At 48.1% G+C, this 26,484-nt stretch overlaps 1 protein-coding gene across 1 annotated transcript in view; it reads left to right on the top strand.

The window, feature by feature from the left end:
* Nucleotides 1-26,484, top strand: part of LOC117055462 (SCO-spondin-like) — a 185,017-nt gene that overhangs the window by 87,106 nt on the left and 71,427 nt on the right. The window contains exons 47-60 of the mRNA XM_033164998.1: nt 906-960; nt 3,296-3,347; nt 5,577-5,697; nt 6,582-6,804; nt 7,705-7,916; nt 9,761-10,026; nt 12,157-12,307; nt 13,589-13,749; nt 15,789-15,953; nt 17,844-18,023; nt 21,226-21,348; nt 21,477-21,606; nt 23,692-23,817; nt 25,940-26,031. Of these exons, the coding sequence (XP_033020889.1) occupies nt 906-960; nt 3,296-3,347; nt 5,577-5,697; nt 6,582-6,804; nt 7,705-7,916; nt 9,761-10,026; nt 12,157-12,307; nt 13,589-13,749; nt 15,789-15,953; nt 17,844-18,023; nt 21,226-21,348; nt 21,477-21,606; nt 23,692-23,817; nt 25,940-26,031 (2,057 nt within the window). The remainder of the gene's footprint in view (nt 1-905; nt 961-3,295; nt 3,348-5,576; nt 5,698-6,581; nt 6,805-7,704; nt 7,917-9,760; nt 10,027-12,156; nt 12,308-13,588; nt 13,750-15,788; nt 15,954-17,843; nt 18,024-21,225; nt 21,349-21,476; nt 21,607-23,691; nt 23,818-25,939; nt 26,032-26,484) is intronic.

Raw genomic sequence — 26,484 nt, 5'->3', positions numbered from 1 at the left:
TATAAATAAAATAATAATAATAATAATAATAATAATAATAATAATAATAATAATAATAATTATTATTATTATTATTATTATTATTATTATTATTATTATTATTATTATATCTGGTTGAATGAGAATAGGATGCTGGACTTGATGGGCCCCCTTTGGCCTGATCCAGCAAGCTGTCTCTGATGGGAGTTGCAGTCCAAAAGAGCACCAGTTTGGGGGATAATAATAATAATAATAATAATAATAATAATAATAATTTATTTATTTATACCCTGCCCATCTGGCTGGGTTTCCCCAGCCACTCTGCTTTATGCTGGCATTGGAAGTGAGGTCCATTTCCACGCAAAGAGATTCTCTGGGAACTGAATTGCTGGATTACAAGGCAAGGCGCCACGTACATCATTTTGCCTTCCTTACCCATGAGGACTAGAGCCTTGCTTCTGAAAACTTTCTTTCTTAAGAATCCTGTGCAGGGCTCCCAGCTTTGTGTCCATGAACAGAGCATCGCCCATGAATCCTTTCCTCCTGTCGGTCCCTTGGCAGCTTTTCTCTGCCTTTAAATTATCTGTTGATTCGTTTTATTCCCAAATGCTGGAAAGTGTAGCAGAGGAGCCCCCATCCTCCGAGACACACCTCCCTTATTTCTTAAGATTCATGCACCACCTGTAAAGCGGTTTACAAAAAAAGCAATAAAATTATCAATAAGAAAAAACAACAGCAACTTAAGACTTTCGAAAAAGTGGCAACAGACTAAAAGCAAATTAAAACTCCCAGCAGCTTTCTGGACATCTAGGCAGCCTTGGCTAAGCAATAATTGACTCTAGAGAGACGTTCCTCCACCAACGACCGCAGTTTTAGAGCTTTTGTGGGGAACCCCTTAGCAAAAGTCCTTGCAATATTTATTTCAGCTCCTGGACCTCCGAAAAACAGCCGCCGAAGCCTTCCGTGCCCCACCCAACTCAGGTAAGGGGTGCCAAGGGGAATCGAGGCAGGATGGGCGGGGGGGGGGGGTCGCTAAGGACTCAACTTTCCAGGAGGGAGGGAGGGAGCCGAGGGCAAGTAGTACAAGTGACAGGCCAGGTCTGGTGGGGACTGGGTTCGAATCCCCACTCAGCCAAGAAGCTCGTGGGCTGGTCTGGGGCAGCTTACCCTTTTCTTTCCTTTTTTAAAAAAACTTCCATATTCATTCATCTGTTTATTTATCTTTCATTAGTGTAAGGCCCGTGTGGTGGTTGCTCGTGAGTAACGAAGCAAAAGTCCAGCCTGTCTTTTAACAGGTTTATTGTGCATACTATGTACAGTGCAGAGCTACAAATCCATGTCCGTATCTGTCGCTCGCAGAATCCGGGAGTGGGCCCTTCCGGTTTCGACCCCAACATAAGAATTTCGGAACCCCCAATCTCCGCCTCCCCTCTTTGCATTTCACCCCTCTGCGCGGTTCGGGCGACGGAAATGGCGTGTCTCCCTCCTCCTTGCCCGTCGGGCGAGGGGAGTGCAGGGTCTCTACAGCATCCCCAGACCCCCGACACTCATGGCCCCTGGTCTCCTGCCCTTCCCCACTGGAGACGTCGCTGTTTCCTCCACTGGAGGAAGTACTGCCAGGACCGCTGCTAGGGTTTCTTGCGCCCTAGGCGAGACCACCTTCTGGCACCCCCCGCCGCCCGCCAAAGCCTGCTTTAGTGGGAGCCGGGGGGTGGTGGAGAGGCAAGCAGCAGTTTCTCTGCTGTAGCGGAGAAGCTGCTGCTCGCCCGCCCCGCCCCCCGCCCAAGCCTGGCCAGCGCCCCCTCCATTTTGGCGCCCTAGGCAATTGCCTAGTTCGCCTTAATGGACGCGCCGGCCCTGAGTGCTGCTAGTCAGGTGGGGCCGGGGCTGAACCGGGGACAGTTCCCTGACAAAACTAGGGCCAGGGCCTTCTCGGTATTGGCCCCGACTTGGTGGAACGGTCTATCACAAGAGACCAGGGCCCTGTGGGATTTGGCATCTTTCCGCAGGGCCTGCAAGACGGAGCTGTTCCACCTGGCCTTTGGGTTGGTTTCTGTTTGATACTCATGCTTCATTCTTTTATTGGTGGGCTATTTGAAAATGAGGCTGCAGTTTTAATTTTGAATTTTTTAAATTTGTATTTTAATCTGTATTTTAAATGGATTGTTTTTATGTTTTTGCTGTCATTTTAATTAGTGTTAGCCGCCCAGAGCCCGGTTTTTGGCTGGGAAGGGCGAGGTATAAATAAAAAAATATTATTATTATTAATTACGTAGCTCGGACAACCTTCAGCATTTCTTTTCCTTTTAAAAATAATTTTCATTGGTTTTACATATAATCACATTACAAAACATCACACCATCTTTGGCTCGACTGAGCCCTAACGGCTTCCCTCCCTCCCATCTGACGGTTTACACAATTAAACTTTGCATCTTTACCTTTCGTTTCGCTTCCTATCCTTGTCACCTAAAATATTATATTTATTACTCAACCTCGTTAGGTAGCAATTTCACCTTGCGGATCTCCAGGTAACCCCGCCAATGGTGTTCTTACAGTTGTCTTTCAAATATAATATAAACTTGTTCAAGCCCTTTTGGAATGCTTGGTCTCGCTGGTTCCGGATCCTTCCCGTCAGTTTCGCCAGTCCTGCAAAGTCCATCATTTTCACCTGCTACTCTTCTTTAGTTGCTAACTCCGGTTGCTTCCATCTCTGGGCTAACAAAACTCTTGCCGCAGTTGTTGCATATAAAGGCGAAACTCGAAAAATTAGAATATCGTGGAAAGGTTCATTTCTTTCAGTAATTCAACTTAAAAGGTGAAACTAATATATGAGATAGACTCATGACATGCAAAGCGAGATATGTCAAGCCTTCATTTGTTATAATTGTGATGATTATGGCGTCCAGCTGATGAGAACCCCAAATTAACAATCTCAACTTTGGGGTTCTCATCAGCTGGACGCCATAATCATCACAATGATAACAAGCAAAGGCTTGACGTATCTCGCTTTGCATGTCATGAGTCTATCTCATATAAACTCCAGTAGCTAATGAAAACAATTGCTTACATAAATGGAATTTTCCATGATATTCAAATTTTTCGAGTTACACCTGTAAGAACAATTTTTTTTAATCTTGTCTCAGTTTCTCTCGGTTACCTCTTTACAGCCTTCCTCGCAGGGCTGTTGTGCAGTTAAAACCAGGGAGCCAAGTAACAACGCCGCCAGCTCCCTGGAAGGAGGAGAGCAGGGAGGGCAATTCCCGTCTATCCAAACTGGCTAGCGGAAAGTGACTCTTTTTTCTCCCCATCCTTGCAGGTGTCTCCCAGTGGATGGCCGTTTCCTGAAGGTCTCACCTTCCCCCAGCCAGGTAAAGTGCATCTCTTCCTAGACTGGGGAGGGAGGGGGGGCTTGGACCCAGCCCTCTCCCAGATCTGCACCCAGCAACGTTCATTCCTCAATGTTGATGGGATAGCCCAGTGGGTAGAGCACGAGACTCTTAATACCAGGGTTGTGGGTTCGAGCGCCATCTTGGGCAAAAGATTCCTGCATTGCAGGGGGTGGGATGATGTGTAAGCGTGTGTGAGCTTTTAGGGTGTGTCCTTCATCACAGGATGACGTTGCATGTAGCATTTCACTTACACCACATTGCGTGAGTTCAAATAAAAAACAATAAAACAGACAGCTTGCCATTCATGATTCTGAGTTGTCACAAGATAGACCATTATATTAGCGGTAGTGATGGATTTTTCTTATAAATTACCGTATTTTTCGTTCCATAAGACACACTTTTTCCCTCCTAAAAAGGGGAAATATCTGTGCGTCTTATGGAGTGAATGGTGGTCCCTGGAGCTGAATTGCCCAGGGGCCAAAAGAGGATCCTGCTTTTTATTTTACAAAGAGAAAAGGGTCTGTTGAAAGGACTCCGCTCAGCAGCTGATCGGCAAGAGATCGGGAGAGAGATAAGAGTCCTGGCTCCCTTTCAGCCCCGCCCCCTTGCCCAGGCCTCCATTGTTGAATGTGCTGCAGAGGGAGGTTGTTTGTTTCCCCAGCGACATGGGACTGGCTGATTAGATTATCTGTCTGGAAACTGTAGAAAAGGTTCCCTTTCCTTTAGAAGCTGCAGAAATGTGAGTTGAGCCCCATAAAAACGGGGCTTTTCCTCTTTGCTTTTCCTCCTTTGCAAAAGGAGCTTTGCTTTTTCCCCTTTGCAAAAAAACCTGCAAAACTTTTAGCTGGTCCTAAAAAAACAACAGGGCTTTTAGAGGAGGAAAACCGGGGGGGGGGGATTTCTGGGTTTCCTCTAAAAACAAGGTGCGCCCTATGGAGCGAAAAATACGGTACTTACCGCACATCTGTGGCAGTGAAAGTTTGTGCAGGTTTGGAAAGTGGTTATATGTAAATATGCCATAAATTTCCTCTGTCCTGTTTTCATTGATCAGATGGTGTGAAAATATTTCTAGTTACAGGTAGGTAGCCGTGTTGGTCTGCCGTAGCCAAAACAAAATTATAAATTAAAAAATTCCTTCCAGTAGCACCTTAGAGACCAACTAAGTTTGTTCTTGGTACGAGTTTTCATGTGCATGCACACTTCTTCAGATACCTTCAGATTCTTCTTCAGAAGTGTGCATGCACACGAAAGCTCATGCAAATAACAAACTTAGTTGGTCTCTAAGGTGCTACTGGAAGGATTTTTATTTTTTAAAAAATTTCACATGTGGTATTCTCCGCTGAATTTTACCGTGTAGTTGTCCCCTCTAGTGGGTTGTGCAAACTGCTGTCCTGAGCAATGGTTTTCATTTATTTGTGGGGTAGGGTTAGGGGGCACTGGGGAAGGACTCATGGTACCAAGCCGGTAGGAGCCCCAAAATGTTTGGGAACCTCAGCTATGGCAGAACTTACAAAGGCCTACCTCACGAGGCTGTTGTGCCGATTTCTAAGCTGACACATGCTGTGATGTGCCCTGAGATCTATGGGCGAAGGGTGGCGTATTAGTGTAATAAAATAAAATAAAAATAAAACTTGCTTTGCTCTAGAAACGCTGGCCGTTGTGGCAGCTCTAGAGAAGGGCTGCTTCCGAGGGCCCCGTGCGGGCGGCGGCTCTGCAAATCCACGGAAGCGAAGCTAGGGGGCGCCTCTAACTCTTTGGATTTGCGCACTGTTGGGGCTTTTGGTTTTAACTGGAAAAGCCTCCAAACCAGTATAGCACTTGGAGTGGTGTCCAGCAATGCTTCCTGCTGCGTTTCCCTGCTTCTCCAGTGCTTTTGCAGAGTTGTTCAAACTTCTTCTTGCGCAACGGTATGTGTGCCTTTCTTGCCAGCAATTAAACTCCCCCCAAAAAATCTAGCTTGTTTCAAATCAAGCAAGCTTTATTTACAAGCATATAAATTACGGAGCTTCTCTCCCGGACTTACGGAAGACATGTCGCCCGGTCAAAAGCGAAAGTAGGACTGAAAAAACAGTGCGGCACATAAATCACATTGGTTTTGCATACAGCAGAACCCGGATGTATGACACATCTTCCCTGTGGGAGGGGCCGACTGTTGAGCTTATTTAACCCTGAAAGCTCCAAACCTCACACGCACCCTCTCGAACGCAGGTTCCTGCAGCGAAGCCCTCGGTCTGGAAGACGGGCGTATCCACCAGCAGCAGCTTAGCGCCTCGTCCTACCAGGACGGGAACCCACCAGACGCCGGGCGCCTCAACATCGTGCCCAGCATGTAAGTTTGGGGGTCCATGTCAGTTTCATGGAGTCAGGGGCAGGTGGGGGGAGCTCGGAGAGCATTGGGGTGAGGGAGCCATGGAGTTTGCATTGCAGAAGGAAGGAAGGGGCCAGACAATTTGATGGTGATAAAAGAGAGTGCGTAGTTAATCTTTCGAACTCCGTCCCGCAAGAGGCAGTGACGGCCACAAACTTGGATGGGTTTATGATTATTGTCATTTATTATTCTTATTTATTAAATTGGTATGCTGCCCTTCAGCCTTAGACTTCAGGGCATGAAAATGCAAGATAAAAACCACAAAATATGTTAAATACTCTTTAAAAGAGGATTACATGAATTCCTGGAGGAGGAGAGGGCCAAGCAACTTGTGACTATTAATGTTTTTTTTAAAAAAACGGGCAATGGAAAAATTTCTGTGGTGCCCCCCCCTTCCCCTGATGCCCTAAAGGTAAAGGGAGCCCTGACCATTAGGTCCAGCCTCAGACGACTCTGGGGTTGCGGCGCTCATCTCGCTTTACTGGCCGAGGGAGCCGGCGTACAGCTTCTGGGTCATGTGTCCAGCATGACTAAGCTGCTTCTGGCGAACCAGAGCAGCGCACGGAAACGCCGTTTCCCTTCCCGTCAGAGCGGTACCTATTTATCTACTTGCACCTTGACGTGCTTTCGAACTGCTAGGTTGGCAGGAGCAGGGACCGAGCAACGGGAGCTCACCCCGTCATTGCGGGGATTCGAACCGCCAACCTTCTGATTGGCAAGCCCTAGGCTCTGTGGTTTAACCCACAGCGCCACCCGCGTCCCTGATGCCCTAGGCAGCTGCTTAATTTGCTGAATGGTTAATAGGCCAAACCTTGATGCTTCTCCTCCCCCCCAACCCCCACCAGGCAGAACATGGCCCCCGGGTGGAGCCCGGGCCCCTCGGACCCCGACCCCTATTTCCAGGTGGACTTCCTCCAGCCCACGTTCCTCACTGCTGTGGTCACGCAAGGCGGGGGACCCTCCCGGGGCTATGTCTCCCGCTACCGCCTGGTCTACAGCGACGACGGGGTCCACTTCCGGAATTACGCCAGATCTGGATACGGCCCTAGCACTTCCCTGCGGGCCCAGGTACCACCTCTACCCATGCCCCCCCACCCTTCTTCCTTTCCGGCATGGGTGCTGAGGACGGGCTCCCCCACTTCCCAGGAGATCTCTCTGGGCTCCCCACCCCAAAAGAAGACAGAGCTGCTCAGTGGGTTGGCGTGGGAAGAGACCCCCAAGGCTCATCTAGTCCACCCCCTGCAATGCAGGAATCACAGCTAACCCCCCCCCCCCCGGACAGACAACCCGCTTACTAAGCACTCATCCTGCTCAGCTTGCACCAAGTCGACATGGAAATCAGATTATACCCCGCTTTAGTTTATCTTCTGCTCTGTTTACGAAGCAGTTATGTTACTTGCCTGTATCAACCTATTTATTGCCCCAATATTTAAAAACAACTTACAGTCACTGAAAATACTGTGGGTCCTAAGACATATAGCTATGGTGCTAATATCACAGAATCGTAGAGCTGTAGAGCTGGGACCTACATAGTCATCTAGTCACCCCCCCCAAAAAAAAATAACACTAAAAGAATAAAATTACCGTAGCTTTCTAAGCATCCGGGGAGGCTTGTCTAAACAAGAATGCTTTGAGCAGGTGCCTGTTTGATCTCAAGAGGCAGGGAGTTCCAAAGGGCAGGGGCTGCCACACGGAACGACCAAGTCCTAAGAAATGTGGAACGGAGATTATGGACCATCCGTAGTTGTGCCAGTTGTGCCCATCAACGCTTACCTGGAGCAACGCCAAACTCGATGGCACCTAATTTTGAGTTGCTGTACTTTTAGGAGGCCTTGGCAGAGTTCTACCAAAGCCCTCTAACCCTTTATCAAAAATAAAAAATGGGGGGGGGAATAGTTCTGCCCCGCCCCTTCTGAGCCTCGCTCTTGCCCTCTGCCGCCCCGGCTTACACTTCTCAACTTCCCACAGGTCCTGGAGGGCAATTCCAACAGTGCCACGGCAGTGCGCCAGGAGCTGCGCCCGCCCATCTTGGCCCGCATCCTCCGCCTCATGCCCACGGAGTTTCGCGGGAGCCCCTCCTTGCGCATGGAGGTGCTCGGCTGCCCCTGGAGTGAGTTTGGGGGAACTGGCGTGGGCGCCTGTAGGGTTTGGTGGTCGGCTGACGGGGCCTCTCTTCCAGAGTCTGTGCCAGCCCCACCCATAATTTACCTCCCCTTCAGCTACACAACTACGAATTTAACAATTTAATGGCACAAGGGAAAAAACTATTCTTGTGCCTGGCCGATTTTGTATATGAAGTCCTGTAGCGACGTACAGATGGAATTGAATCAAGCAGATGATGACCGGGATGTAAAGGATCTGCTACAATTCCCTCTGCTCTCTTCCTAACTCGGGTAGCATAAATTGTCTCTATTGAAGGCAAGCTAACACCAATTACCCTTTCTGCAATTCTTACAGCTCGTTGGGGCCTTTTCCTGTCTCTCTTGGAGGCTGTACCGTACCAAGCTGTTATAGAATTACAGAGAACAGTTTCAATGACGCCTCTGTAGAATTGGATCAACACTTCCTGGGGCAATTTAAATTTCCTTAGTTGACGCAGGAAATACAGCCTCTGGTGGACCTTTTTAATAATACTATTGATGTTGCTTGACCAATTTAAGTTTTGAGAAATTATAGAGCCCAGGAACTTAAAGGACTCGACTACTACAACCATATAGCATCAAGCATTAAAAACTTCCCTAAACAGGGCCACTTTCAGTTGTCTTTTAAAAGGAAAATAGTTGCTTATTGCCTTGACATCTGCTGGGAGGGCATTCCACAGGGCGGGTGCCACCACCAAGAAGGCCCTCTGCCTGGTTCTCTGTAACCTCACTTCTCACAGGGAGGGAACTGCCAGAAGACCCTCGGAGCTGGACCTCAGTGTCCGGGCACGACGATGGGGGTGGAGACGCTCCTTCACAATCCTACCAAGCAGCTGCAAAGCTTTGACACCAGTTTGGACCCCAAATTCTGGGGTTCGTCGTAGTTCATGAGGCCGGACTCTCAAGGCAGGTTCTGCGTTTCTCACATGCTTCTTTGTTGGGGTTTTGTTTTAACTGGAAAAGCCTCAAAAACAGTTTAGCACTTGGAAAACAACAATGGCGTCCAGCAACGCTTCTTGCTGCTTCTCCAGTGCTTTTGCAGAGTTGTTCAAACTTCTCCTGCGCAACGGTATGTGTGTGCCTTCTTGCCAGCAATAACTTCCACAGAGTCCAGCTTGTTTTAAGCAAGCATGCTTTATTTACAAGCATAAATCATGGACATTCTTTCCCCGGAGATACGGACGATGTATCTCTCTCCGGTTAAAAGTGAAACTAGAATGAACAGAAAATAAACACTGCGTCACATATCACATAGGCTTCTGCATACGGCAGAACTACCCGGATGTATGACACATCTTCCCTATGGGCGGGGCGGACTGTTGAGCTTGTTGTTGTTGTTGTTGTTCAGTCATTCAGTCGTGTCCGCCTCTTCGTGACCCCATGGACCAGAGCACGCCAGGCACCCCTATCCTCCACTGCCTCCCGCAGTTTGGCCAAACTCATGCTAGTCGCTTCGAGAACACTGTCCAACCATCTGATCCTCTGTCTTCCCCTTCTCCTTGTGCCCTCCATCTTTCCCAACATCAGGGTCTTTTCTAGGGAGTCTTCTCTTCTCATGAGGTGGCCAAAGTACTGGAGCCTCAACTTCAGGATCTGTCCTTCCAGTGAGCACTCAGGGCTGATTTCTTTGAGAATGGATAGGTTTGATCTTCTTGCAGTCCATGGGACTCTCAAGAGCCTCCTCCAGCACCATAATCCAAAAGCATCAATTCTACGGCGATCAGTCTTCTTTATGGTCCAGCTCTCACTTCCGTACATTACTACTGGGGAAACCATAGCTTTAACTATACGGACCTTTGTCGGCAAGGTGATGTCTTTGCTTTTTAAGATGCTGTCTAGGTTTGTCATTGCTCCAAACCTCACATTCTTTCCAACTCATGCAGAGGTGGTGCCCGCAGCTGGTATGACGACACCCTCCACGGACACTGGCACAAGACCCCCTGCCCCAGAGACATCATCTCCTCCGCAGTGGCTCACCGGGCTGCCAAGTATATCGCAGGAGTCCCAGCGCCCTGGAGGAGCAACCGGCGTCCCGGAATCGCCCAGGATCCGACCCTCCAAGGAGCCTCCCGCCTCGCCTTCCTGGTCCACTTCCTGGCCGTTGGGACCCACTTTGCCCAGACTAGCGACTGGTACCCCTGGCACGATGGTGCTGCCCGCATCCCAAACCTTTCCGTACCTGCCAGGCTTGAGAACCACACTGTCTGGTAAGCAGGGCTTCCGGATCCAAAGGGTGCAGCGGGTATGTGTGCGTCCGGGGCTGATCTTGTGCAAGGAGCATTTGGAACGCTGTGTAGGGTTCAGGTCGCCTCACCTGAAAGAGGAGATTGTAGAGTTGGGAAAGGTTCAGAGTAGGCCAAAGTTATGGAATATGCAGAAATGGCGAAACTTAGCGGGAGAATAAGAAATCCAGATGACAAACTTTTTATAAAAGAATGGAAATGGTTTATTGAATATTTACAGATAAATTGTAAACAGATCCAAACGTCTGGCAGGATTATTGCGATGACCTGCAGTTATATAAGAATACCGTATTTTTCGCTCCATAGGCCGCACCAGACCATAGGGCGCACCTTGTTTTTAGAGGAGGAAACAAGAAAATTTTTTTTTCTGGTTTACCTCCTCTAAAAGCCCTGTTTTTTTCGGATCAGCTAAAAGTTTTGCAGCTTTTTTGCAAAGGCAAAAACCCTGTTTTTCTGAGGATCAGCTAAATGTTTTGCAGCTTTTTTTGCAAAGGGGGAAAAGCAAAGAGGAAAAGCCCATTTTTATGGGGTACAACTCACATTTCTGCAGCTTCTAAAGGAAAGGGAGCATTTTCTACAGTTTCCAGACAGATAATCTAATCAGCCAGTCCCATGTCGCTGGGGAAACAACCAACCTCCCTCTGCAGCACATTCAAAAATGGAGGGCGGGGCTGAAAGGGAGCCGGGACTCTTATCTCTCTCCCCATCTCTTGCTGATCAGCTGCTGAGCGGGGTCCTTTCAACACTCCCCTTTCTATTTGTAAAATAAGAAGCACAATCCTCTTTTGGCCCCTGGGCAATTCAGCTCCAGGGACCACCATTCGCTCCATAAGACGCACAGATATTTCCCCTTACTTTTGGGGAGGGAAAAAAGTGCATCTTATGTAGCGAAAAATACGGTATATATTTAAAGAAGAGAAATAAAGGAGTAAGTTAATTTAGATACGCAGAAGATATTAGAAATTAATTTAAGGAGCTGCAGAACGAGGGGGAAGGAGGAAGTCGAGTTTTAAAATGTCGAAATGATTGTAAAATCAACGAAATGTATATATCTGAAAAGTATAAATTTAAAATTAAAAGAATAAGAAACGGCCGACCGAAATGATCACGGGGGTGGAGCGAAAGGTGGCAGTGCGTGAGGCAGGCACACCAACCCTAGGAGGCGAAATGTACCTCAGTCCCGTCCCCCCAGTATTTGTTTTAAGGTACCCAGGGAGCCTCAATTTTGAGGGTGCCCTGAGCATGGCGCACATGTGTGAAGTCAGGCACACAACAGACATCGCAGTCCAGTGGCCGGCTCCTCCTCCAGAGTGCTCCTCCTCCTCTGTTGTGCGCAATGAGTGCTGGGCCCCCTCAATCTGGGGGGCAACTTGGCCCCTCCAGCTTGGGGCTTTTTAGTTTGGAGAAAAGGCCAGGAAGAGGCAACGTGACAGGAGTTTGGTAACATTACGCATGGAATGGGGAAAGGAAGAGAGGAAATGTTTCTCCCCGTCTCATGACACAAAAACTCACGGAAGCTGAACATAGGAAGATTCGGGACGGATTTGGAACATCCTCTGCCATGCATTGCTTAGTTAATCTGTGGAACTCCCTTCCACAGGAGGCCGGGGTGGCCCCCAACTGCTGCTTAAAAGAGGATTGAAAGGGTTGGGTTTAAAAGAAGGTTAGACAAAAATCATGGCTCTGCTCTGTCTCCGCAGTTGGAGGCAGCGATGCTTCTGAATCTCGGTTGCTGGAAGCCGTGGGAAGGGAAAGGGCTCTTGTGTTCGAATCCTGCTGGTTTCCCACAGGCATCTGGTCAGCCCCTGGGAGTACAGGACAAGACGGGCCCTTGGCCTCATCCAACAGGCTCCCCTTACGTTCTGAAGATGCTAAGAAGAGCCCTGTGTTTGGATCTGGCCTGCGGCCCATTTGGTCCAGCTTCCTGCTCTCACGAGGGCCATCCTGGGAAACCTGAAAATGGGATCCGAGCCCCAGAGCAACTGGAAGTAGGCCCCCCTGCCAGCCAGGCATAAGGTGCTGTTTTCCTCTGACAGTGCTGACTCGAACCCCCAGCCCCGGGCTTCCCAGAATCCTCTGCACCCAGGGGCAGTACGCCTGTGAAGTCTTCGGCTGCGTCGAGGCTGCCTTTGTTTGCGACGGCCAAGAAGACTGCCTGGATGGTTCGGACGAGATGCACTGCGGTGAGTCTTGCTACCTGCAGGAAACTCCGGGGATTCAAGGCGCAGATGCAGTTCCGGTTTCCGTGGAACGAAATCCAATGCGGGGTCTTTAATTGACACATATATCCAACCTGAGCACAGGACGGATAATATCGCCGGTGCTCCGTGGGTGCCAGGGACGATCTCATGGGTGCCACTGCACCCATGGAGGCCACAGGGCTGGTGGCAATTGCCGTTAACCAAAAGTTCAGGGGTTGGTGGTCCTCCCCCAGGGATGCTTTTGCCGTCTGTCAAGTCACCCAGTGGGCTTCAGGAACAAGTGTGTCAGGGAAAGGTCTGAACCAGAGGATTGGGGGATGTATTCTCAGGCAGATCAGCTCCTCTCTGAAGAGGAGGAGGAGGCAGGGGCGTACGGAGCGGGGCAGAGGGGATGGGCCGCCCTGGGCACAGCCCGGTGGGGTGACGAGATGCCCTGCTGCCTCCCCATAGCTGGAGAGCGGCGGTGGGTGCGCACAGTCAGTGTGGGCGCCGCTCACACCGCGTCCGCACAGCATCCGTACGGGGTTCTGCTCGCTCATGGCGTCCGTACGGGCGTCTGTATGGGCTAGTGCTCGTGGCGTCTATATGGGCTGGCACCGTACCAGCTGCCGCACATGCACAGTCCATACCAGCTGCTGTACATGCGCAGTCCGTACAGATGTTGCGCATGCGTCACCGGGCAGTTTGCCCTGCCCCTCGGCGTCCCGCCCTGGGTGACGGAGAGCGTTCCTCTGCCACTGGGAGGAGGGGGAAGATTTGCGCACGCACCCCCCCCCTGTTTCCAGCAGTTTCAGGAACACACACACACAGAGAGAGACACCGAGCAGTTTCAACAGGAGTTGCCTAGTTATGAGATAATGGGAAGAGAGACAGAAGGGAGGGAACAGCCAGCAGAGACGTCATGAGAGAGTGTGGGGGGACCCTCCCTCCCCAAGAACGAGGAGGTCTGTCTGTATTAAAGAACAAAGAATAGAGAGGAGGAGGAACTTCCTGTTGGCGCTCAGGATGTTGCTGGGGATGAAAAGGGGAGGATTTAGAGTAGCCAACCGCTCTCCTTGTGGAGAGATGTGGATTTTTGCATGTAACCCGGTGACTGAATAAAAAGGACTATAACATATAAATTGCTCATTAATTCTTGCCTGTGAAGTTACCGAAGGGAGGGGAGGACTCTACACGCCTGACAAAGTGGGACTAGGAACCTGGTCTCCGTGGTCCTAGTCCAATGCTCTAACCATTGCACTGCACTTCCCCCCACAGGTGGTCCCAGTGCTCCCACCGCCCCCGCCGCAACCCTGCTACCGCCACCAGGCCCTCCCAGTGCCTGCTCCGCCAAGCAGTTCACCTGCGGCAGTGGGGAATGCCTGGCGCTGGAGCGGCGCTGCGACCTCCGTCAGGATTGCCAGGATGGGTCCGACGAGGCCAGCTGTGGTATGTCAGATTGGGGTGGATAATCCCTCCCCTCCCCCCCCCATTCTGCACAAGAGCAGGGGATCGGCAAATGTGGCCCCTCAGGGCATGGCTCGGCCATACTCTGCCGCCACCCTTCCTTGAGGGTTTTTGCCTGGCTGGACTGCGTCCCTGAATGCAGAGGATGGCTGTCGCTTGCCTGGATGGAAGGTGAGCGGGGGGAGTCTGTGGCAGAGAGAAGTCGAGCATCAGCAGCAGGAGCTGGTGAAGAGTCACAGGTGTCTCCCCCTCCTGCTGCGACAAGCTCCCCAGAACCAAGAGAGGCATGAAAAGGGTGGAGGAGAGGTTGGCTGCACTCAGGCACAGTCTCCGGTTGCTTGGGGAAAAAAACCCTGGATAGGAGGGGACTTAGGGGAGGCAGGGACTTTGAGTCCTGATCCGTGGGGCCAGACCTACTGGGGTTGAGCTGTTGTGCTCATGAGTCCTGACAATCAGTCAGTCAGTCAATCAATCAATCAATTTATTTGTATGCTGCTTTTCCAAAGTTAAAACTATCCTCAAGGCAGCTTACAACGTATAAAAAAAACCCCACACAGGGTGGATTTGATTTAAATCAAACTGATTTAAATCACGATTTAAATCACTAGTCAGTAAGGCTCAGGGCCGATTTTAAATTAAAAAAATCCGATTTAAATTTTAAAAAAATCCGATTTAAATCGGATTTTTTTTATTTGAATCGGCCCTGAGCCTTACTGACTAGTGATTTAGATCGTGATTTAAATCAGTTTGATTTAAATCAAATCCACCCTGCCCCCACATAACTACAAGCATAAAAGCAGTTATAAATAAAAAAGAAAGCTTCAAAAATTATGCAACCCAACTGATCAATTATAACACCACATTAATCCAAAATCAGGTTTTGTTTTGAACAATTTCACTGGTACCACAACTTTTTTGGTGGCCAATTTTTTCCCCCCTTTTGGCCCTTAAACGCTGTAAGGTTAAAATCGACAGCATTGACATGGGTCTAAATGTATAATCTACTTCTCATTGTATGTTTTAGTGTTAAGCTCCTTGAGATGTTTAGACGTTTTAATTTTTGTATGGTTGTGTACTGACTGACGGTCGAATAAATTTTATTGATTGATTGAAATTAATCCAAAATGAAGTTACAAAAAAATTAGTATCAACCCCTCAACAATGCCCCAAGCCAAGACATTTCTGTGTGCCATTTCTGGCTGTCCACCAAGTCTGTGCAGATTGTGTTCTTGCTAATAAAGAGCTAACTTGCACGGTGTGGTTTCCTGCCGGCTCGCTCCTGGCACCTGCCATGTGTCAAATTTAAATCTGTGGCCCCTCCCACTTCTGCCTCTGGCTCCACCCACCACTGGCCACGTGGCTCCTGGAAGGTCGTCCAGCACGGAATGTGGCCCTTGGGCGATGAAATGTCCCCCCACCACCTCTGTCCTAAAGAAAAGGGCCACGGTTAGGGTGTTTCGCTGCAAATGGAGGAAGTTTCTCTCCTGGCCTTTGTTAGAGATTTCAGAGTCGCCTACGTGCAGAAATGCAGCTGTCTATCTCCAAGCAATTAAGCAATTAACTAGTTGGCAGAAAGCCCAGATTGCTCTCTCTCAGACCCTTAGCAACGACCTGTGATTGGTCAGTGGAGTACTTAAAGAACTCAGCTCTGTCTGAGAGCTTGTGGTTGGTGTTAGTGTGTGGACAGGTGTCAGTGTAGAGATAGAGAGAGACAGAGAGGAAAGATTTTATTTTTTGTTTCTTTTATTTTGTAAAGTCTGTAAATAGTAACTTATGGATGCTAGTTGCTTCAATCAATAAATACTGTATATAGTTATCCACTGAGTTGCTGAGTTCCTGCGTTGAGCTGTCTAGTCAATTTCACAACAGCCAGAAGCTTCCAGAAAAGTCTGCGTCTAACTCTGCGGTGTCCAGGAATACGTTATACTCCTGACACTAAATCTTAAAAGGTTATGATTGTCTTAAGAGCCTTTGCCTCAACTTAAGTTCTGGTCCAATCCTGCCTCTCCCTTCTCTGGCAGCGGACTGCATCATGTCGCCGTGGACCACCTGGAGTGAATGCAGCCGGTCGTGTGGGCTGGGGGTGACCTTCCGGCGCCGGGACCTGCTCCGCAATGCCCTCCCCGGGGGGCAGTGTGACCGCGATGAGTTCGACAGCCGCTCCTGCTTCCTGCGGGCCTGTCCAGGTAAGGCCTTCTCCCCACTTACCTGGGAGCTGGTCTCAAAAGGCTCCCTCGGCTTCTCATCGTCTCCGCAGATGCCCGGCCTGAAGGCAAACCCTTTGGGCGAGGAATTGAATTTTGCAACAATATTTAAAAAATTCCTTCCAGTAGCACCTTAGAGACCAACTAAGTTTGTTATTGGTATGAGCTTTCGTGCACACGAAAGCTCATACCAATAACAAATTATTATTTTTTGAAATCTGACATTCTTTATTGTTTAAAATCAAAAACATACATACAAATACAACTACAAATAAATCATATACATTTTATACCTTTTTGTAGAAATGTACATATAACTACTATTCCAATAAATTTTCTCCTATTCTTAAACTTCCAATTATTCTCATTGCATTCTGTTTTATTGTAATACTATATTGTACAGTTATATATTTCATTTATTTATCCATTTTTCTTATTATTATTTCTTTTCATTCATTCATTTAAAGGTTCAGTCAATATCTGCCTTTAGGATTTCTTTTAAACCATTACTCTCTAAGTATTCTTTAAATAACCTCCATTCTTTCTATACTGATTGTTTCATTTGTCCTCTTATTTTTCCGGTTGTCTTAGCTAATTGTAAATATTCTAACATTAAGTTTTGCCAGTCTGTTATAGTCGGTATGGTTTTATTCTTCCAATTTTGAGCTATTAAAACTCTTGCTGCTGTTATTCCATACATACATAATACTCTTTCTGTTTTCTTAATTTCTTGTGGCAAATTAACAAACTTAGTTGGTCTCTAAGGTGCTACTGGAAGGAATTTTCTTTTTGTTTTGTTTCGACTATGGCAGACCAACACGGCTACCTACCTGCAACTTGAATTTTGCAGTTTTGAAAGAGCTGAATATTGCAAACAGAAACTTATTCGTATAGAATCAGTGCCAACCTGATGCCCCAAAGTGAAACCCGCAAGCAGGATTTGAGCCCAAGAGCCCTCTCAGGCCTGAAGCTCTTCATAAAAACATAGGATTCTGGAATTGTAGGGTTGGAAGGGACCCTGAAGGTCATCCAGTCCAACCCCCTGCAATGCAGGAATATGCAGCTGGATCGAACCTGCAACCTTTCTGTTATCAGCGCCACGTGCTAAGCAACTGAGCTACCAACTAGTTTATCCTTATGCTGCTTTGAGGCTGTTTAGTTTGCAACCTAGTGGTGTATACATTTTATGAAAGATGCAGAGTTTATTTCATAAAATGAATACACCACTAGATTACAAACTAAACAGCCTCAAAGCAGTTTCCGGGTTGGGGGGTGGGGGGAGAGATAAATAAAATGTTAGCAGTAAGGAAGATTAACAGCAATAATTTAAGACATTCAAAAGTTAAAATAGCAACAACAACAACAACTGGCTGAAAACAGGATTGAAAACAGGATTGAAACTTTCTAAGCCCCTGAACAGGCTTGCCTGAACAAAAACGTTTTTAGCAGGTGCCGAAAAGAGTACAATGAAGGCATCTCTGCCTGATGTCAAGAGGCAGGGAGTTCCAAAGTACAGGCGCTGCCGCACTAAAAGATCAAGTTCTTGCAAATGCAGAATGGATATCATGCATCACCTGTGCCAATTTCTTACAACAACCTTGCAAGGTGGGCTAAAGCAAAGAGCTGCAGGCTTCACGTGTAGCGCTTTGCTTAAAAAGTTCATTTCGCCAGACCCATAAAAACACATCTTTCATCCATAGGTGACAAAATAATTTAAACTGGCTCCCCGTTATCAATTCAAAAAAAGGCATGCAAAGGTTGGCATGACAAAATACTGCCTTAAGATACGGGGGTACCTTCCAAGTGTAGAATTCTATGATTTTATGAGAAGCAGACTGGAGCTCAGTCACGCGGCTCTTTCTCTCCATTCAGTTAACGGTGCCTGGGCATCCTGGGGCGAATGGTCAGACTGCGACGCCGAGTGCCGTGGCGGCGTGCGGAGCCGCACCAGGACCTGCGCCGACCCCCCGCCCAAGAACGGGGGGCAGCCTTGCCCGGGCGACGCTGTGCAGATGGAGACTTGCAACCAGCAGCCCTGCGGAGATGCCCGGGGTAAGCGCTGGCAACAGTTGGGAACCAGGGAGGGACAAAAAGGAAAGGTGGGCCGTTGATGGAGCAGTGGTGGCCTGAGATGGGGGGGTGAGCCTGGGGGATGGCAGGAACATTAGGAAACTAAACAAAAACAGTGAACAATTTGGGGGAGAAAAGAACAGAGAGGTTTTGTCTTTCTTTAAATCAGGCCTTGTACATACCAGAGAGGCCTTCAACCAAACACACAGAGGGAAAACTCCCTCAGAAACGCACAGCCAATCAGGACCCTGTGTTGCCTCGCTTGAGATCATGCCACTCTGCCTGGTTGCTAAGCAACTCCTTCTCCACCCTCAATAGCTGAGTTACCAAATTAACCCTTGAGTTACAAACTGAAGGATCCTTGGACTTCCAACAAGGGGCAGATGGGCAGGAGCTATAGGCTCTTCTCATTTCCCTTGTGAATTACAAAGGTGCTGGTGATAAAAGAAGCTTATAAGTCCAGTGGGAAGATCTCCCTGGGCTCGCCTCCTTGAAATGAATGGAAGTTGCACAAGCCCAAGTCCTCATTCACTTCAATGGAGCTTGCACAGGGGAATGGAAGTGACTGCCGGGTTGTGCTCTCGGTTTTGGGCTCTCCATATTGTCGTCTTCGAACACAGCGGCAAGGGGTTGGGGGAAGACCAGCTCTAAAGGTTAGGTCATCCAGATATGAGTGAGATGAATAAACACCCAGCAATAAAAGGCAATGGGAGAGGGTTTACCCCAGCAATATATTTGTCAAAATCACAAATACCCAAATACAGAGGGTCGTTCACCCTCGCTAGATTCAACGTGCTGCCATCTGCCTTACTGCAGGGCAGATTCGAGGGTAAATCATAGGCAGAACGAGTCCGTCCCTGTGGCTTGATGGAGGTAGAAACTCTCTCTCATGCCTCTACGGGGACATACGCTCGCGACATTTATCACCCCTGCTATGCAAAAATCTTCAGATGGGTCCGAACGCCAAGGTTTAAAATCTCTGGTAGAGGAGAAAGATCCAGAGATCATGTTTGTTGTTGTTCAGTCGTTCAGTCGTGTCCGACTCTTCGTGACCCCATGGACCAGAGCACGCCAGTCACGCCTATCCTTCACTGCCTCCCGCAGTTTGGCCAAACTCATGCCAGTCGCTTTGAGAACACTGTCCAACCATCTCATCCTCTGTCGTCCCCTTCTCCTTGTGCCCTCCATCTTTCCCAACATCAGGGTCTTTTCTAGGGAGTCTTCTCTTCTCATGAGGTGGCCAAAGTACTGGAGCCTCAATTTCAGGATCTGTCCTTCTAGTGAGCACTCAGGGCCGATTTCCTTCAGAATGGATCGGTTTGATCTTCTTGCAGTCCATGGGACTCTCAAGAGTCTCCTCCAGCACCATAATTCAAAAGCATCCATTCTTCGGCGATCAGCCTTCTTTATGGTCCAGCTCTCACTTCCGTACATTACTACTGGCAAAACCATAGCTTGAACTAGACAGACCTTTGTCGAGATCACGATAAAGGTGGCCAAATTCTGCGCGATTGCCATAAAACTTAGGGAACAATCTGTGATGTCATCCTGATTAAGGTTCTAAATGACAACTTCAGGTTATATTTTAGTGTTGTTGTTCAGTCGTTCAGTCGTGTCCGACTCTTCGTGACCCCATGAACCAGAGCACGCCAGGCATGCCTATCCTTCACTGCCTCTCGCAGATTGGCCAAACTCATGCCAGTTGCTTCGAGAACACTGTCCAACCATCTCATCCTCTGTCGTCCCCTTCTCCTTGTGCCCTCCATCTTTCCCAACATCAGGGTCTTTTCTAGGGAGTCTTCTCTTCTCATGAGGTGGCCAAAGTACTGGTGCCTCAACTTCAGGATCTGCCCTTCCAGTGAGCACTCAGGGCTGATTTCTTTAAGGATGGATAGGTTTGACCTTCTTGCAGTCCATGGGACTCTCAAGAGTCTCCTCCAGCACCATAATTCAAAAGCATCAATTCTTCGGTGATCAGCCTTCTTTATGGTCCAGCTCTCACTTCCATACATCACTACTGGGAAAACCAGAGCTTTAACTATACGGACCTTTGTCGAGATCACGATAAAGGTGGCCAAATTCTGCGCGATTGCCATAAAACTTAGGGAACAATGTGTGCTATCATCCTGATTAAGGTTCTAAATGACAACTTCAGGTTATATTTTAGTGAGTAAGGTCTAATTTATATATTTCAACTGCTGCTATATCTGTACTGTCCCTGTTACACCGACCTGCCTATTTAACTGTATCCCTATTGTGTTTCATGGCTTCCCTGATTTTGTATGTGAGCTGGAACTGGTCTGTGACTGAAATAACAAATTCATTCGTTAGGTCAGCGAAGAGGCGTTTCCTCAGATCAACTGCAGCCCCACTTCATAATCTTTGGATACTGATACTCTCGACATACTTCCAGACCCTTTTTAAAGTACATCCAAAGCACATTTCTCCCCCTTCAAAGAATTCTGGGCACTGTTAGGGGCTGCTGGGAATTGTAACTCTTTGGGGGTAAAACTACATTTCCCAGAATTCTTTGAGGGAAAGATTGTGCTTCGAATGTGCTTTAAAAGCAAGGCTTTATTTGCTGCTGATATTATTATTATTATTATTATTATTATTATTATTAATTATTAGTCATGCTCATATTAAGATAAGCTCATCATATCTTTGCTTGATATGAATGTGGATGGATGAACATTTTTTTGGTATTTTGGTTTATGGCTTTAATGCTTCTTAAGTTATTTGTCTCTTATTTACATATTCATTTATATCCCGTTTCCCCCTCCAAGGAGCACCATTGTTCTCCCCCCCCCATCTCCTTTAATCCCCACAACAACCCTGTGAGGCAGGCTAGTCTGAGGGACAGAGACTGACCCAAAGGACGCACCCAGTGAACTTCATGGGAGAATTTGATCCCTGGTCTCTCCCAGCTTTTCGTCCGGCACTCTAACCACTATGCCACACTGTCTCTTCTCACTTGTATGGAGTACCACCACCTCTCTCTTTTTTGCGGTCATTTTGCACTGGCACCTCAATTTGTTACACAGAAAACAATATTTGAAAATGCAGCTTGAGGTTGGAGGGGGAGGAAGGCTGGGTGGCAGCTAGCCCAGCCCCCTCCACCCACTAGGCTTCGCTTCCCTTCTCCCGCGCCCCGACCTCCTCCCCTCGCCTGTTTCCTCTGCAGACTGCGGGCCAGACATGGTCTACGTGCAAGCCGGGCACTGCGAGCGAGGCCTGGTGGCTCCGTGTCCCCAAACGTGCCGGCAGCTGAGCCTGAAGACGAGTTGCCCCAGCAGCTGCGTGGAGGGTGAGCACGGGGTCCCCGGGGCTAGGAGGGGGGCACCCACCTTCCTGACCCTTTCCTAGCCTACAGAAGGGCTCCCTCGATCCCTGCCCCCTGCTCTGACCTCCAGCCCCCTCTGTCTCTCCTCCCAGGCTGCCGCTGCCCCCCGGGGCTCTTCCTGCAGGACGGGGGCTGCGTGAACATCAGCCAGTGCCACTGCTTCTTCGACCACGAGCGTCGCCTCCCGGGGGAGATGTTCCTGAGGGACAACTGCAGCCAGTGGTGAGTGGGGGGCGGGTCCCTCTGGTGCCCCACCCTCCTCCTCCTCCTCTGGCAGGGCTCCAAAGAGCGTAGGGCATGGTTAGGCGACCAGGGGAGCAACCCAGGAGAGGGGACCGGCAATTTATGGGGTGCCCTGCCACCTAAAAGGCAGGAGTCTGAATGCCAGGCTTCAGGGAATCCGACCCCCCCCCCCATGGCAGGCTGCCAGTAATGGAAAGACAAGAAGCTCTTACCAAGGTTTTTTATTCAATAGTCACAGAGAGACATAGAAATGGATAATGGCGTTGCTCCGAGTAAAGTCCCACCCCCTCCATCTCTCTTATTATACGTCATCCCTACGTTAGCTGGTCTGTGCTTTCAGCCTCTGAGCTTTCTGTTCTCCTACTTTTGATGCCTGCCGGGTTCTGGGGTGGTGGTCTGGCCTGCTTTCTAAAGACACTGCGTCTGTCAGCTGTCATTCCCCTTCTTCTTCTTCTTCTTCTTCTTCTTCTTCTTCTTCTTCTTCTTCTTCACACTGCGTCTGTCAGCTATCATTCCTCTTCTTCTTCTTCTTCTTCTTCTTCTTCTTCTTCTTCTTCTTCTTCTTCCTGCTCGTCTCCCAATATTTCCCAGCTTCTCCCCTCTGCAGCCTCTGAACTGTGACCTTCTGCAAACCACTGTTCTGAATCTATACTGCCCCCCCCTTTTCTGGGAAGTGCAGGAGGAGGGGGCAGTCTTCACCTTTCCTCCTCATTCCAGTCCCTGACACTGAAGAGGAAGGCACACGGGATTGGGCGGAGGAGGAAGGGATGGTTCAGGCGAAGGACAAGTCAGTAGAATGCCCACCTTCCCCTGCTCCACTGCCTCCTAGCACCAGGAGGGGTGTGAAAAGGGAAGAGCAATGGTGACTTCTGCGTGAGAGAAGTCTCGGGTTGTGGGCACATAACCCATCATGGAGGGTATCTATGCTGGAGGAGCCGAGGGTCCCGTTCTTTCGGAAACTACTCCGTTGCACCCAGACCTGTGGCCAGCTGCCTAGAGGCTAATTCTTGGGAGGCCGCCCAGAAAAGAATGTGGCCCTCCCACCAGAGAAGAATGGCAGGTGAAGTTAATGGACTATGCTGGGATGGATAAAATGACCGGAAGAGTCAGAAATCAGGAAGACCAAAATTTTAACAAAGAATGGGGAAAAGTTATAACTTACCTTAAAGACCATTGTAAACAGTTGAAATCGCTAGTAGGATTGGGATATCACTTGTAGTTTAATGTGGAATTCTGGACACAACAGAAGAGGCAAAGGTTTTGGATCACAGTACAGTGACTTACAAATACAGTACCTTGACTTACAAATTAATCGACATACGAATTTTTCGACTTATGAATGAAAAAAGTGCCGGCACGCCTACGAATTTTTCGACATCCGAAGGACATCCGTTGGCAGTTTTAGATGGGGTTTACTCGGCTTACGAATTTCAGATGGGGTTTACTCGACTTACGAATTTTAAATGGGGTTTACTCGACTTATGAATTTTTCTGAATTTTTCTGAATTTTTCGTTTCCAATGCATTCCTATGGGGAAATCGCTTTTTTCCGACTTACGAATTTTTCGACCTACGAATGTGCATTCGGAACGGATTAAATTCGTAAGTCGAGGTACCACTGTATCATAAAAGATGCGGGAGGAAAGGATTAATAATGGGACCCACAAAGGGGAGGGTGGAAGTCCAGGAGATTCCTGGGAATCTTGTTTTTATTATTTATGTGTGATATATCTCTGTACAATATTTGGAAAACCAAATAAATAAATTTTATATACTGCGGTACCTCTAGTTGCGGACTTAATCCGTTTCGGGGTGCCGTTTGCACCCCGAAAAGTCCGCAACTAGAGTGCCTCTTCTGCGCATGTGCGTGGTGCGATCAAGCACTTCTGCACATGCGCAAAGCTTTGCGCATGTGCAGAAGCGCTTGATTGCACCGCGCACATGCGTAGAAGGCACTCTTTTTTGTTCCTACTTCAGCGTAATTCTGTTTAGTGAACTTAGTAAAGGTCCAGATTCAGTCCTGACGAGCTTTTGTCCCCCACTTCCTTCCCGTTCCCACCGCCAGCGTCTGCCTGGAAGGCTCCGTGACCTGCGACTCGGTTTCCTGCCCCGTGAAGTGTGGCTGGTCGGCTTGGTCTCCGTGGAGCCCCTGCGGAAGGAGCTGCGGGGTCGGCATGCAGCAGAGATTCAGGTGAAGGAGGGCGGCGTCCACCTGTGGGCAGGATGTGGCCTCTCGAGGCAGGTTTTTTTTATCCGGCCCTCCCAAGGAAGGTTGTGATCAAAATGTGTTTTTTGGGTTTTCTCTCCTTGTCCCGCAACTCGTCCCACTGGAGTAGGCAATGCAACTTAGTCATTGACATTGCTTATTTATATAAGATCTCAGGGCAGATCACAGCATAAAAATACAAGATAAAAAACAAAATACATAAAAAGAAAACGATTTTTAAAAACCCAATAACCCCCCCCCCACACAAACACATTTTGTCAATCACCCAAAGGCCCAGTTGAAGAAGTCCTGGCAGGTGGCTCTCCAACCTCTGTTTAAAAACCAGCAACCAGAGAGAGACCACCACTTTTCAGTGAAGTCTGTTCTGCTGTTGAGGAGCTCTTACCACCAGAAAGTTCTTCTGAATGTTTAGACCTGTGGGTATGTTGTTGTTGTTCAGTTGTGTCCGACTCTTCGTGACCTCATGGACCAGAGCATGCCAGGCCCTCCTGTCTTCCACTGCCTCCCGCAGTTGGTCAGACTCATGCCAGTCGCTTCGAGAACACTGTCCCACCATCTCATCCTCTGTCCTCCCCTTCTCCTTGTGCCCTCCATCTTTCCCAACATCAGGGTCTTTTCTAGGGAGTCTTCTCTTCTCATGAGGTGGCCAAAGTCTTGGAGCCTCAGCTTCAGGATCTGTCCTTCCAGTGAGTACTCAGGGCTGATTTCTTTGAGAATGGATAGGTTTGATCTTCTTGCAGTCCATGGGACTCTCAAGAGTCTCCTCCAGCACCATAATTCAAAAGCATCCATTCTTCAACGATCAGTCTTCTTTATGGTCCAGCTCTCACTTCCATACATCATTATTGGGAAAAACATACCTGTGGGTATAGGGCAGTATATACCATAAATTCAATTAACAACTGCAGCAGCAGCAGTAATGGTCCGAATCTCCTTCCTTGTCATCTGAATCCATCGCTTCGGACCCCTGCCCTCTGGAGCAGCAAATAGCAAGCTTGCTGCGTCTTCCATGTGATGACAGCCCTTCAGATATTTGAAGAAATTTATGACAATTATAAATGTAATATGTGTATTAGTTATAGTCGCCATGTGTTTTCTTGATTTTTAAAGAAATGATTGGCTGGAACTGTCGTTGAAATTCTACGCAATATTGATCCATATTAGACTCCAATTTATAGTTAGTAGAGTAAAATCTTAAACATGTTGCAGGATTCACAAAAATAGACCAGAGGCAATTTTATTTCATCCAGCAGAGCTGAAGGCAAATGAGTGTCATGGTAACAAATCCAATACATTCAGGATTGGCCCTGTCCATAAGAAATTCAATTGCAGCTGACTTAACTTAAGCTTACAGTAATTTATAATAAGACTAAAACGTTAACACTAAGCACACCATATGCAGAACGCCACACCAGAAAGAAAGAGGGATAGAAAGAGAAAGTGCAAGAGAAAGATAGAAAAGAGTGAAACCCAATCTCCTTCTGGCCTTATTATTATGGTCGGCATGACCTTGACAGAAGAGATAACAGGACCATTTTAAGCCAGCTGTACTCAGCTTCTCTGAAGGAATAACCCAAACATCATGAACCTTCTGCTTGTTTCTTTCACACAGAGAAGCTTCCAGAACCCTCTTGAATTAATTAGAATAGGAAAGATCTCTACACATCAGATCAATACTTTCTGTACTAAGAAATGCAAACCGACAGGAACAGCAGTCATTCCGCCAGTATTATGTTACATAAATCCTCTTCTAGGATAGCTCAGTCAGTAGAGCATGGGACTCTTTCTCTCAGGGCTGTGGGTTCGAGCCCCACAAGGGGCAAAATATTCCTGCATTGCAGGCGGCTGGACTGGACTCTACAATTCTTTGCTTCTAAGTCGCTTAGAGATACTCGATTCATTAACTCTATACGTTTTGTTAAATAAGTGAAAAAGAGAAAAGGAATTGCGGCACCCTGCAGCGGTCCGTCCATCTGGGTGGGTGGTGGGAGAGAGCTGCACTCAGAGTTCCCTTTTGGCTGGCCACCTCCCCCCCCATCCTCTATTTCCCATCCGTAACTTATGGGCCATCCTTCCCCTTTTGCAGGTCTCCCTCCAACCCGGCCGCTGCCAATGGCGGTGCCCCGTGCCAAGGCGATGCCCAGGAGGTCCGCGAATGCCACACTGTCTGCATCTCAGGTGAGGGGTCCCTACAAGGGACGGGTGCACAGCTTTCATGAAATAAGTAAATCCGATGCCTTGGGAGGCTGGAGGAGAAGCTCCAGTCCTCTGTTGGTACCTTTATGCACATGTGATGGGAATGTGCAAAGAAAAGAGAATTTCGGGATGTAATATACAATGAACTCAAAAAGATCTTTAAAAAAATTCTCATCTCAATAAAAACAAGAAAACCTGAAGCCTTTTAGTTAGGCATTATGTCCATTGATATACAAAATAATAATAATCACAGAACCCTCTTTATGTACGCAACCACAGCAGTGAGGATTTTAATAGCAAAAAACTGGAAAACTGATTGGTGGTAGGATATTCAGAACTTGCAAGGGTGACTGGGAGAATAAGAGGAAATTCTAACCAGAAATGTAATAAAGATTGGACAATGCGCAAAAGATATCTTAAAAAGTACTGCAATAA

This window comes from Lacerta agilis, chromosome 12 (genome assembly GCF_009819535.1).
Source record: "Lacerta agilis isolate rLacAgi1 chromosome 12, rLacAgi1.pri, whole genome shotgun sequence".
Classification (NCBI taxonomy): Eukaryota; Metazoa; Chordata; class Lepidosauria; order Squamata; family Lacertidae; genus Lacerta; species Lacerta agilis.
Note: the sequence above shows the minus strand (reverse complement) of the source record. Positions and strands in the feature narration are given on the sequence as shown.